The 14,244-nt window shown below is 41.7% G+C and overlaps 1 protein-coding gene across 29 annotated transcripts in view; it reads left to right on the forward strand.

Moving 5' to 3' along the window:
• The window catches only part of ADGRL3 (adhesion G protein-coupled receptor L3), a 493,084-nt gene that overhangs the window by 449,270 nt on the left and 29,570 nt on the right, over window positions 1–14,244 (forward strand). For 16 of the 29 annotated variants that reach the window (XM_015276460.4, XM_015276462.4, XM_046940489.1 and 13 more), the window contains 4 exons: window positions 3,737–3,763; window positions 7,002–7,170; window positions 9,492–9,617; window positions 12,126–12,222. In XM_015276460.4, coding sequence (XP_015131946.2) covers window positions 3,737–3,763; window positions 7,002–7,170; window positions 9,492–9,617; window positions 12,126–12,222 — 419 coding nt within the window. The remainder of the gene's footprint in view (window positions 1–3,736; window positions 3,764–7,001; window positions 7,171–9,491; window positions 9,618–12,125; window positions 12,223–14,244) is intronic. The other 13 variants (XM_025149811.3, XM_040699448.2, XM_025149809.3 and 10 more) reach the window with 1 other exon arrangement.

The raw sequence follows: 14,244 nt of genomic DNA on the forward strand, positions 1-14,244 counted from the left end.
TTCACATGAAGACGCTCCTTTAGTAATTAGCAGTGAACCCGTCTGCTTTATGAGGGGAGTTCTGAACTTTCCAGCTACTTCCTGTAGATTTTCAGGAGTTCAATAAATCAATTTTTTCTAATCCTTGAAACTTAAAAAAAAAAAGGAAAAGGAAAAGAAAACAAACATCCCTACTGCCTCATCTTGGTAGACAGAGGGGAGACAATAGTATGCTTTATTTTGTGTCACGCTGGTGCTTGCCTTCAGGAAACATCTGCCTCTGTACTTTATTTTGTGCCATACTTAAATGAATTCTGTGGGCATTTCTGAATGTGTTAGATGGTGCACATCATCCATCTATTTTTATTTGAGTTTCATCACTCATAACAGCTACTAAAGGTTCTGTTCGCCATGCCATCACTTTGGCATTTTTTGCTCGCTGGCCAAATCATGTATTTTGTGGCCTGAGCTCTGAGTCCACATGCTTACTCCATTCAGGCCTTTTGCTGATAAGAGAGATAAGGGAAAATACTTCAACTACTCAAAAGAGTGATAAATTAGAGTTAGTTAAACCATAAAGGGTTAAGTAAAATGATAGCGTGTGAAAGTGTGAAATTGAATAGTTACACAGGTCTTTATTAAATGTGCTGTTTTACTCTAAATCTGGCTCAAATACTATTCTTTGTTAAATTTAAAAAAGCTCTTTTGAAAATAAGAACATGTTGTTCTTATTAACATATGTTCTTTTTAAATGAAAGTTGGATAGCTGCTTTCTGATAATAGTCATCGTTGATTCAGAAGCATTTTAAGATGATTGTGTGTAAAGGTAAATTCTTGCCTTACTGTTCCTGCTGCTGCAAAAAAATGAAGGCCTTGATAAACAAGGATGATGCTAATTTACGTACATGGAAGTGGTTTGCACTGTAATATATAATTCACAGATTTTCTGTACCCCTGTACATATTCTGGCAATTCAGTCACCTTGTGTCAAAAAGGTACATGTTGGGTTTTTAAAGATAGGCAGTGTGAATCAGATTTCTAAGCTTCTGTCTTTTTAATATGTTGAAAGCAGCTTAGGATGCATTAGTTTTGAAATTCCTTAAGCATCTAAACAAGGATATAAGTAGATAATCTAAGCAACTTTAAAAAAATAGAAAATAGAAGACAATACAAATAATCCTGTCTCATAATTAAAGCAGAAAGTACTTTGGGAAATTGAAAGACATCTAGCTTAAATAAGATTTTGAAAGAATTTCACATGATGTGTAATTAACCCCAAGAAGTCTTTTCTCCAAGGTAAAGTCAGGGCTTTTTTAAGATTAGAAAATGGATTCGGTATTTATATGGTTTGGTAGACCATCCACTACCCATCATCTAGATTGCGAAGAAACACGAGGGGCTGAAGTAAGATTTTTAGGGTTATAGAAATAGTACAGTCACTGAACATCAGCTTTTTAATTTCAGGAATTTGAAAGTAAAGTCTTCGCCTAAGCAATCCTTCGGATTTCCTCCATAATTATTAGAGAAATGTGTTTCTTCAGGAAGTGACAAAGACTCACCTGCCTTAAATACTCATTCTTATATGAGATAAATTGCTTTTTGTGGGTGCCAGTTTCCAGGAATCAGAACTACTTAGTTAAAATTAAATAGGCTGAATCCCTTGGTTACTTCCAGGAATTGAGAAGAATTTATCCAGATGAGTTCTAGAGAACCCATTTTAGCTCCAGCCTCTCTGGCTGCATTAGCCTCCGTTTTCCAAGGATTTATGCTTCAGCTATTATTTGCGTGCACTGTTTGTAAATATAATCTCAGTTTTTCAGTTAGCAGCTACATTTTCCCCTGAGCTAAGACTGTTCCAAGGCTTTTTTCTTGTCTAAGAGATGGTTTTTATGTACTGCAGATAATGACACAGTATTAATGCAACACTGATAGATTTCACAGACTTTACCTGGAAAAAAACACTCTGGAGTAATTTTTGTGAGACTGGAATTGTTGCTAACACAAGAGTTAAGCTTCTTACAACACTTCAGTTGGTAAAATGAAAAGGAAAGATGTGTATTTCATGAGAGATGTAAGAGACTAAGTCCTACAGGCCACGCATGTAGAGATTTGAAGTGCTTGGGAGTTGGGTGTTTGAATATCTCACTTCTTCAAGCACCCACTTGCTTTGGACAGTTTCCTAGGCACAACCACATCCAAAGGGGTTGGAAATGGGGTGAAAACTGATTGTGTGTGTTTGACAGTTCTCCCCACAGCCGCTTTGAAGCGTTATCCTCAAGCTAAAAAGCAACCCAAGTTTACCAATTTCACGTTTCTTCTCTGTACAAAGATAAAACAGAGTCTTCAGTTGCCCTGAAGAAAAGCTATTGCAGTCCATTGAAGAGACTTTGTGAGGCTCTGGACAGCAAAAATAGGGCAAAAAAAATTATCTTATTTTCTCCTTTTAAAAGCAATCAGCAGCAACATTTCAACAGTAAAATCTTTACCATAAAAACCAGAGGGATTTGAACAGCATCATACAGCAAGCTGGGATGGGATGGAGACTCCATTGTTGCAACTAATGTGGAGCTGGCACCCCATGCTGCTAGCTGTGCCTCGTTGTCCTCTGCAGGACCATAATCTTGGTGGCCACATATTGAAATGGCATGTATTGCCATGGGGTAGCTTGGATATCCTTTCAGAGCTGGCCGATGTGACACAAGATGCAAGGCGATCAGCTTTCAGTGTGACAGCTGATAACAAGGGGGAAACCCTGCAGGGACAGCAGCGCAGGAAGCTGAAGGGGCTGGCTAGATGCTGGAGCAGAGCTGGGGGTGCCATCAGTGACTGACAAGGATGGCCAGGATGCTACAGCTCAAGCTGGAATAGAGCTGTTTTCCTGTCAGTGACACTGGGACAGTCACCTTGTCCCCATCATTTGGCCTCTCACTGCAGATGGGCACTGTTGAGGCCAGACGTGGGTTTAGATTCCAACTTCAGCAAAACTGTCTGCTCACATGCTAATGCATGAAGCTCTGAAAGATGCTTATGATCTCCTTACAACCTGCATAATGCTTTTTTTTAAGTCTACAAGACTAGTGCCCATCTACTTGTATCTCACTGCTCAGCATGGTCTTGGGGCGTATGTTAGAATAGTGACTGGATCAGCCCATAAAATGATGTTTCCCTTCCTGTCCCAAAGGCCATGGGTGACCATGCCAGGCTGAGGCCGGGACTGGCAGATCTGAAAGCCATTCTCTCAAAAGGAAGATAATCCTGTAGTCTGACTAGTATATTGGGAGTTACAATTATGGAAAAGAGCAATAAGGAGGTTTCGGTAACACACTACAACGTATCAGGAGGAGAGCACTGGAGGTGCAGTGAGATTTAATCTTCAGAATGTGTGCAAGCTTTCTGTGTAGCTATGCTGGAATTTCAAAGGTAGTCTTCTTCAGGGAGAGCAAGGCTTTTTAACAGAGATTTCAAAGTCAATTGACAGTTGCATGACCAGTGTCAGAGCCAAATCAAGGAGGGCTGGCTGCAGCTCGCAGCTGGTCATGCTTGCTTCCATGTGCAAAGCCATCCTCGGTCACAGGGCAGTGAGCCAGACTGGCTCGCATGTACCAAGCATACCTGATGATACCTGATGCTCTCTGCTTTTGTTTTTGGTGGTGGCTGATGGGAGAAGGGAGGGGGGAGGAGTAGCAAGCTATATTCTCTATATGTCATTATATTTCTAATGTTGGTGTTCTTGTCTTTATGTCTATGCATTCTTTAGCTATGAGGATAACAGACCCTTCATCAAGTAAGAATGACCTGAATGGCTGATAAATTTCATTTATCAGTGTGGTCCCATGAACCAGCTGTCAGATCAATATTGAAAAATCATTAAAGCTTCTGTCATTCGCATTTGAGGCAGAAGAGCAAACTGTGCAGAAAAATGGCCAGGCATACAGCTAACATGCAGAGTAAATGTGCTGCATATGTATTGCCAACTGATTGCCACTATATTGGCTGTATATTCTTTGATTGGGCGTTACTTGAATTCAAGATAATATTCTGAAGTAATGGTGTTTAATACAGACTTGTTATACCAACAGCAACCTTCCGGTCCACTGTGCTCCAGCACTGAGAGTGCCTTGTGGTAATGTAAATACGGAAGACAATTTTCAGAAAAGTGCATGAGTGGTAACCCACACGATTCCCATTCTGGTTGATGGGTGCAATGCAAACTAATCTGTATTCAGCGGATAACGTCCTTCCACAGTGGAGTACCCAATTGTCTCTAATTTTCAATTATACCAAAACATTATATGTTTGTTTCTTTATTGTTACAAAATTGCACTATGGAAAAGAGGAATTGTGGAAAACCAACAGCAAGTCTGTACAAAGAAAAACAAAAACCGCAAACAAGCCACACCAAAAAAAAACCCTGCAAAGCAAGCCAAAAATGCTCAGAAATTACATGCCTTAGGGCATCCGTGCTTTCTCTCCTGCAACCAAGGCAAAAGCAAAGCACAGTAACACAAAATAAAAGCTGACCAACTTTGCAGTAGACTTTCAGTTTGTTCTTCTGGTGAAGAGTCCTTTGTGTTCATTCCTGCAGCATCATTCCCATATTCTATTTCATTTCTTGATTCTTTTTTCTGCGGGCATGGGATGGAGCCATTCAAAGTAATCTCCATGCCCTCTTTATCTCCAGGTCTGTTTTCTGAAGCACAATCCTGTATCTCGTACAGTTTGCACTGTTGAGGGTCTTCTAACCCAAAGATTCCTTTCCATCACTGAAGGTAGCATATTTCCACTCTCATTGCTCAATAATTGTTTCACACGTCTGCAGCCAAAGGCTCTTTAATCGGGTTCAAGAGTTGGCTGCAGTGCAGGGCAGAATAGTTTCCTGATATCCCGTGGATCGTTTTTAAAAGTCTTTGTAAATGGAGGAACCTTTTAATCATGGTGAGAAAGAGAAGGGAGAGGAAAAAAAAAAAAAAAAAAACAGTATTTTCCACTTCATTTTTTTTTTTGGTGTTTTTTGTTTTGTGGTTTTTTGGTTTTTTGTTTTTTTTTTATCAAGAACATAAAAAGATTTGTATTTTTAAAGTTGGCATGCTATTAAGATTATAATGTGCTCTCACTGATGGTAGAATCTCAGGGAGAAAAATATACCAAGTGGCGAATGCTGTAAACGTTATCTAGTGTCTACCTTTCCGAAGGATTTTGAGCATATATTTTCAATTTGCATCATGCTAAATATTTATTAGCAGGATTGGCTGGAAATGCTTCAAAGGAGCTGTTCTGGTCTGATAGATACATAATAGTGATTTTTAAAGAGCTGCCTAAGTAAGCAGTTACCTTGGGAAATTCTTCTGGCCATGTGCTCAGAAAATACATATTTTATAAACTCCAGTGGAAGAAATATCACTGCATTTTCATTCTAATACCTAAAGAAAAACAACAGTAAACATTAATAGAACAGGAGTGTGCTTCTGTTTGCAACAAGCTCTGCTAAAAGCAAGAGGATTCAGAGCTGCAGCTGCTGTGGAGTCTCAACAGGGGAGACTGTTGGCCTGCCCTGCACGGAGCTTCTTTTTCCTCTGAGCTACTGCTGCTTCATCTTTCTCTCCCCTACCTCATACCCTGCATAGGAGAGAACAACCGAGATACTCCCAGACCCCGTTCATGTTTCTACGAGGCTGGAGCATCCCAGTGAACCAAAACATAGGCAGATTGTCCCGTGAGCCTTTTGGTAGCAGCTGGGGCTGCTTCAGGCAGTCAAGGAAGCAGAGGTGTTGGTTGGCTGCAGGCTTATCTGCTTTGGAGAACCAAAGGGTTAATGGTGAGGAAGGGGTGAAGAACTGAGCATCACTGATGGGTATCATTACATTCATTTTTATGATGTAGTACCTGCTTGTTTCTAGGGAAGAGGAAGAAATCAAGATCATGAGGGAAAGGTCAAAGGGATGCTCACAGTGCTGCTGGCTGCTGGCTGTGTCTCCCAGCCGGTAGCTGGTTCTCTCCCCTGTGCAGCAGTCATCCCCATAAAGCCATGATAACTAAGCACTTGGAAATTTAGGTTGGTGGTTAGGAGCAGGAGCCGGTCCCCACTCTGCCCATGTTGCTTTCCACACTACCTCTTGTTCTGGTATTGGAAGATCAGCCTCTGAGAAGTCAATTTAGCACATGAATAACTGTTATTTAGCAGGGAACCATGGAATGTTTCTCCTGCCCTCCCAGGCTGCCTAAAATCCAACTGAAAAATGATATGCAACAGCAATCCCATGGCCCAGGTCCTCTGGCTGTCCTTGGCCTCTCCAAGGGGTAGAGAGGCACCATTTCCCAGAGTGGAAAGACAGTTGGATGCTGTCTGTCCTTGCAGAAGCTTACTGGGACAGTGTTTGCTGTTGGAGCAGACATGGTGTGTGAGCGCATATACGTGTGTCTGTATTTTCTTTCACCATGGAGCAGCGTGAAGCAGTGTTAGAGAGCATCCTTGCAAGGAGCTTGTACCTGCTTGTTGTAGTTTGGCTGGCTTACATTCATGTGGAAGACCAGCTATAGGGCAGCAGTAAATGTGTCTTGGTGGTAGTTGTAAAGAAGCTAATCCAGCTAGCGCTCCTGCCCCAGGCAAACCAGTGGCCATTAAAAAAGCAACATTCAGTGTTGTTTTGGTTGGTTTATTTTCTTTTTTTTCCTGCCATTTACAGAAACGGCATCTACATTGTGTCATATACATAAACACTGCTTTTACATTAAACAAATGGAAAAAAAAAAGTCAGAAACATTGCAGTTACAAAGATGCTTTGGTTATGATAAATTTCCATTCTCATAACATTTCCATTTCCGTATATTTGCTCAAGCTTGAAGACTTGTAAACTGCATCCAAGTGAAGACAAAAATCCCTACAGCTCATATTGATGTGCTATTTTCTTTTTGCAAAAACCATGGCCAAAGCTCTCCCTGTTTGCAGACATGTGCCACGTTTTATAGATGAAAGACCAATCCCTTTCTTTCTTGTGTTTTTTTTTTTTTGTTTCTTCTAACAGGTCCTGGGTGATAGGTGCGATAGCCCTGCTTTGCCTATTAGGACTGACCTGGGCATTTGGACTCATGTATATTAATGAAAGCACAGTCATCATGGCGTATCTCTTCACCATATTCAATTCTCTGCAGGGAATGTTTATATTCATTTTCCATTGTGTCCTCCAGAAAAAGGTAAGACAGACGGTTCCCAGAGGCAAAAGCGGTGGTAACAGTGTGTTTTGTTGCCTAACAACCACAGCGTAGCGTTGTGCGTGTGCCCTGAATTCATATCGAGCAGATTTGTCTCCGTGTGCCTAATAAGGGTGGTATTTAGAGTGGAAACTGGCAGGTGCAGGGGAACGAGGTGATAACGAAGATATGTGGCAATGGCATTTCAGCAGCCAGGGCGCTAGCGGTGAGCACGTTGGAGGCAGCACACAAGGCAACTTGTGCTTTGCAGGGCTTTGCGATAGCAAACCTGCAGAAGGGCTCTGCCTGCCGATGGCCAGATTCTCCTTTTCCTTACACCAGTGTGAGACAGAAGTGATGCCACAAGCATCCAGAGGGTCCTTGTGTGTCACAGCGAAATGGGGCTATACATCTTCATTTGCAGTCCTTGCACGAAACAACCCCTTTCTGTAGCAGTATATAATGGGGAAAGTATATATCAGGGGCTGCTTCTCCCACTTTTTTTGGGAGCAGAAGGTCTCATGCTCTGCTACAGTTCACAAGCTTTTCCATTGCTTAGTCCTAATGTGGGTTTTTGAAAATCTTCCATGCAGTCAGTGCTTTTTGGTGGAACTTGAAATATGCCCCAATTAACATTGCGAGGTAACAGTGGAATAACTTAGGTAAGCCCCAGTTGGAAAAAGAGAAATAAAAATCTCCTCATGTATATGTAGATCAAGTTTACAAACTTTGACAGTCAGTAATAAATATTTTTAAGAACCATTTTATTCTCCACTGGAACTCAGTAGTGCAGATCTCTCCCAGTCTGTGCAAACCTGCTGATAATTGTTGATGTACATCTTGGTTTCATAGGCCAGACTTCATATCCAAGATAAGCATATAGAAGAGTTTACATGTGGATACATCTAAGTCCCAATCTGTCAATGTTACTAAGCTGCCTCAGTACCTAGCATGGCATCCCAGCATGGCACTGTACTCTCCTTGGTTGTCAGGGTACTCACTAGGCATTCAAATCTCTTGTGCCATTCTGCCTCAAGCCAGTCTTTGCTCTTAAACCACCACTGATGCCGGTGGGGTTGCTCCTAATTTACAGCTGCATAGAGGAGAGGAGAGTGCAGTCAGTACCTGGCTGTGGGGGGATACATCTCTCCGATCCAAGAGCTGAGAGAGGAGTGGTTTGAGAGGGGAAAAAAAAAATCCTTTCCTATCTATCATGGACTAGAAAATCAGCAAAAAGCTGCAGACAGGCAAGCAGTGGGTGGCTAATTAAAGCAATTGAATTATTTTCCCTCAGCAAAGGATTGATTAGGCACTCGAGCGTATTGGGCACTCGTGGTATTGTGTTTGTCTCAAGCTCTTAAGGAAAAGCCTAATGAAAAAGCTGTAATTTGCTGTTTAAACAGTTGTTCTGCAGAGTTTTCAAATGCTCATAGATGGTCTGGAGAGTTTTCGCAGCTAACTGCGCTCCAAGTAACCTCAACTGGTGTTTTAGCCATGTGTGTATTATTGTGTTTTTTCATCAATGGGCAACGTGACCTGCTTTTGGTTTTTCAGTACAGCGTGTTCATTTTCAGCCTAGCGCCATTTACTTTCTGGGTGTTATTGCCTATTAAAATCACACCTAGGCAGACATGAAGCTCAGTCAAAGCCCAGCTCCTGCACTGGCACAGCTCAGCATAGTTCCCAAGAAGGTGACATGGCTTTCCTGCAGGTGAAGAGGTGGCCGGTTTTGCCTGCAGTGCCCATTTAAAACATGACTGGCTTGCACAGTGCTGTGGAGAAGCAGGCTCTAGCTGCCCCTACAGGCTGAGAATACAGTCTCCAGGGCTACTGGCTGTACGGTTTCCTCAAATTTCAGTTTAACTGCAAGAATTTTTTTTTTTTTTTTTTGAAAAAAAAATCAATAGCTCTTATATGTTTCTTTTGGAATCTTTCTTTTTAGTCCCCTGCCAGAAGCAATAACTTTTAGTACCTTGATGAGCCAATATGCCAGTTTACATCAAATCTATGAGGATATTAATTTTCAGTCATAAATAGTGTATCTGTAGTTTCTGCAGTGCTCCTTTGATGTGTCTCAGAGGTAGCAACAACTGACTGGTGTCAATGAGCAGCTTTGCCAGATAAAAGCAGTCCCTTACGCCCTCATAAATGGTGAGCTAACACTGCAGGAGCAGTCAGCTGCAAGGTGTAATAGGCTCATTCCCCACAATAGCTATCGTTTTAATGAACCACCAAGGAAATATCAGCAGCCATGTTGACAATTTTAAGGCTGTGGGTTGGAGGAGGAGCTGCCCACTAACCACCATTGCTGTTTCCTTGGCTAGGTACGTAAAGAGTACGGAAAATGCCTGCGCACACATTGCTGTAGTGGGAAAAGTACAGAGAGCTCCATTGGCTCAGGAAAAACCTCGGGGTCACGGACACCTGGAAGATATTCCACAGGCTCACAGGTAACCCATGCTTCTTGTCCCTGCCCCAAGGCTTGGCACTTCTGTATCAATTTCCATGTTGGGTGGGAAGCTCTCCTTCTGTGCCTCACCCTCCAGCAAGTCTGGTAGGAGCCCAAGAAGCTGCCATAGAGCTACCTCCATTGCAGCTGCAGAGATTTCCCCCTTTCCCAGAACTGAATTCAACATGGTTGCTTCTCTTGGGATGTGTTTGCAATTAGTGCCTCTCCAAGAACCTCCTGAATAATTGCAATGAGCACAAAAAGTCCACAGTTGCCATTCAGAGGCAGGTGAGTCTAAGCTGTCCTGCCTGCTCCCCATGGAGATCAGGAGCTTGGGAGCATTTTGTTGGCTGTACTACAACCCAGCATGTCCTTTAATTGCCATCTCAAGATTGTTGTCACTGCTATCACCACATACAGAAATAACAACCAACTGTTTTTCTTGCTTAATAAAAAAAGAAAAACTACAAGAGTGCTGCAATAGCCTTCATAGTGAAAGGGCCTCCCATATGGCATTCAGTGGTTTGATCAGTTCCATTACCTCACTTGATTTTCCTCAGTTTGTAGATCTCTTAAGGTAAGCCACTGGGACCAGATTATTACATTTAGTCACTGGATTTGTTATGTTTTGGTCATCTAAGTTTCATATTTTGTGTAGCTTGTACATTTAGTCATTTTCAAGCTAAGTTGTGTGTACAGATACAGATTTATGGAAGGATGGGTCATATAAAATGAAGAAGCTTACTTCTTAATCAATAGAAACCAAATACAAATTTATTCAGTATTACTAATGGAAGTAATTATATGTGACAGTTTAACTATTAAACTATGAAGCACATGCAGCGTATACCAGTTTATAACCTCCCAGGAAAACGCAGTTTGTGATTTACGTCCTGGAGTAAATTGTCATTTATTTTTGATGGCTTCCAAAATGTCATCCAAGAGTTCAACTTTGGCATTTACTTAGGTGTGAATGTAATACAGAGCAAATAACAGTAATAGAATATGGAGCTTCTCCCCAGTAGGCCATCAAATCCCACAATAATCAATAACATACAAAGATACTATATCCAGCAACGTTTATGTGGGCCTCCTCCTTGGCAGCCTCAGCACTGCACTGACTCCTGAGGGCAAGTCCCCTTATCACAGGGACTGCTTGAGGTACTGTGGTTGGTTATTTTCTGTTACAAGCTTGTTCTTGGAAAGAATGGAAGTGTTTGAACCATATCACAGGCAGGAGAAACCTCATGTGGGAGAAAGAGAGTGGATGGAGATTTGCGCTGTAGAGTATATCTGACTCTTGACTTATGAAGAGTCCAAGAGGAGCACAACTCATTAGATCTCTTTTGTTTTTTCCTCTGAAAAGCACTTAGGGTACAGAATAGTTAATCCATATAGATCGTGTCAGAGGAATGCAATAGATTAAATGTCCAGGTGAAAAAGAACTGCTATAAAAGTGCACGGGCCACATGTTACATTCTGGTTCAATGATAGAGGGCTAATGCATGCTTAGGAGATGCCATTAGTACATGGTTAATGAGTGGAGAAGGAGCTGTGACCAAGTGAGTGAGCCCTGGAGGATCTCACATGACTAAGACCCCCCTGTGGCAAGCACTGGCTTTTCAGTGATTAGGAGAAACATGGTCTGTCACAGTGGCAAACAGCATTCTGGATCTCCAAGATGGCCTAGCAGCCCCTTCATGTAGCTGTGGGATACATCCATCATACCCTGTGAAATGAGGCATGGGTCTGCAGCAGGAGTGTTCACAAGATGTGCACAGCTGATTTTGGATTTTTTTTGAAAGGCTTAGTTGGGAAGGAACAAGGCAGTGGTGTAAGAGCCACAGAAGTAAATGCTCTGCTTCGTGTCTGAGAAACAAAACAGAAGGCCATCACATTCAGGACTGTGTTTCCCCAGCAGCAGAAGCTATAACACTGATAGCGAAGTCATCACAGATTTTTCAGCAGGGGAATACAAGTTACTCATTTGCTGTGGATTTTTTTTTTACCTATATTTCCCAAGATGGATAGTAGCTATACAAAACTTCCACATGTTCAGGGACACCAAGAAACAAATCAACTGTTCTGTTATGCTTTGCAGAAAATTGACACAGACTATCCTAGGTAATATGGGAAATGTGCATGCTTCTGTGTGTGAGTTATTTTTCAGTTATTTCGTGCAATATTGGTAAATCTTGAGCTTGCACAGGTTTGGGTTCCTCTCACATATGATTTCTATTGCTTGTTTTTAATTAAGATGAAGCAAAGTGAGCAATCCTATTAGGCACTTCTTATTTGAGAGAGGGGTTTGTGTTATGAAGTGAAGCAGGCAGTGTCTGGTAATGCACAAGATGGTTATAACCAAACAACAACTGCTTGCTTACAGCTGGATAGAAACAAGTCTCATCCTGAGCTAGGCACACCAATAGCCCATCTTTAGTGAGGCAGAAAGAAACCTATCTGCAGCTGCTAAAAATTCATTACCTGTTGTGGTTCAATCCCTCTTCAGAGCCGGATTCGTAGGATGTGGAACGACACAGTTCGAAAGCAGTCCGAGTCTTCCTTTATTACTGGAGATATAAACAGTTCAGCTTCACTCAACAGAGGTAATTATAAACTTTGGTTTTGTTTTGGTTTGGTTTGGTTTTTTTTTTTGTATCTCTAACTCTTGTGATGGCTGTAACGAGTCTTAAATATATTGCCCCTTTTTTCCTCACTTCAGATGGTGCCAGACCCTATTCGTTTACACAAGAAATGTTAACTGGGAGGAGGTTTTGTGCTGGTTGTTTCCTGTTTTCTTTTCTTCATTTAATTTTATACATGCATTTTCAAGGAATGTAATTTCTGGAAGGGAATTAGGAAAATGGGTTAAAAAAGAGCAAAAACCCCATAGCCAAAAAGCCAAAACCTCCACGTTCCCCCAGCAAACTGCCATAAGCTGTTGTGGTGTCAGGCCTCATTGCTGATGGTGAAAATGGGCCGTTATGACAGTGTACTCTCTGCGTTAAGCATCACAGGCATTGTGATTGCTCTGGGTACATAGCAATTCTGCCGTCTTTGTGGAAGCAGAAATGAACAGCAGAGCACATACGTAAGAAAAGCTGTGTGCTTGGAACAAAATCGTCTGCACTGATGTTCATACCTAGTTTGAGGAACTGACTAATGTGAACTTTATATAGACATCTGTGGAGGAACGGCTATCAGAGACATACAGAAATAGAGGCAGGCCAAACACAATGTGATGCCTGGCACTAGAGGAAATCTGAACTTGTTTTTAAAAAAAAAAGTCTTTTCAGTCAGTTATGGGAAAATGACAGTAAGAGGGGGAAAAAAAAACCTCAGAGACTGGTTTGTTTCCAGGTTAGTCCAATTACTTTATGGCTTAACCTTGATGTTAAATTCTGTTTTGCGTCTCTACCCAGTTTATGCTGGAATTAAGAGGGGGCAGAATTTGGATTACTGAGCCCAGCTGTTATCATGGCGGTGAAAATGTAAAGTGTTTCCATTGCTGATGGTCACACCAAACAGATCAATTGAGAGTTGAATTGGGACTTCGGTTCTTTTCCATTCTTTATTCACCCATTACTCCCACTGATTTTAGGATGGGTTTTGTCTGTGTAACAGTGTAAGGTTAGGCTTTGAGAATTTTGACTGTGCTGTTAGTAATATTGACTGTAGAGTGCAGGGGAGCTTAGTGTATATGATTAATTTTTTTTTAACATTATATATATATTCCCAGATCAGTGCAAAAAGGAAGGCAGCGTAGTTAACATGGAGGTGTACTTTTATCCCTCGACCCACTCCAAAGGTGTTTGTGCTAGTGTAGTTTCATTTTGCACCGGAGATTTGTTGATAAAGATGACCATAAGATGCCATTACTGCAAATGCCTCTGTTCATATTGATTTAACTGTGTGCATTGCCCTTGCATCTCTCTCCATCTTTGCTACAAACAGGCTTCTCTGGGGCTAATTTAGTGGGGGATCAGTTGTACAAAGGTTACAGAGAGAACCACCGTTCCCCTCTGCCATCTATCTCAGCAGCGAACCAGAATGTGTTATGCATGAACTGTTCACTCCTTTAGTTAGCACAGAATTTTCGTTGTTCTCCAGTGCAGCTGAGGCTACAAAGGGAAATGGTTTAGCAAACAGCATCTTGGGCTTGTTGGCAGAAGAAAGGCGTCTCCTTTTTCAGTTTTGGCTTTTTTCGTGCAAAGATGGGAGTATGGCTGTAAATTGGGAAAGCTGTGAAGAAGTTTTAAGTGGGTAGTCTCCAACCCAGTGTGGCAAGAGCCCACGTTTAGATGTACCTGTTATTTAAAGGTCGGTTGGGAAAAGAACTGCTGGGGGAGGCATCTTCAAAGTGGATTTTATCCAGCTATTTCTGTTGTGTGCCATCACATGAGATGAATCACCCAGAGGGGCCTGCATCTCTCCACAGACTGCAGAAATAGCCTGGTAACTGTCTTCAAAGGGATGCTTTGTGGTGGGATGTTTAAATGTCTTGAATAAGTTGTGCTATTATATGGCGGCACCCTTCCTCTTTTTCACACAAGCAGGCACAAAATTTATTGTTTCTGTTTGTTGGGTTGGTGTTTTTTTTGGTTTTTTTTTTGTTTTTTTTTTGGTAG

The sequence above is a fragment of the Gallus gallus genome, chromosome 4, assembly GCF_016699485.2.
Source record: "Gallus gallus isolate bGalGal1 chromosome 4, bGalGal1.mat.broiler.GRCg7b, whole genome shotgun sequence".
NCBI classification, from domain to species: Eukaryota; Metazoa; Chordata; class Aves; order Galliformes; family Phasianidae; genus Gallus; species Gallus gallus.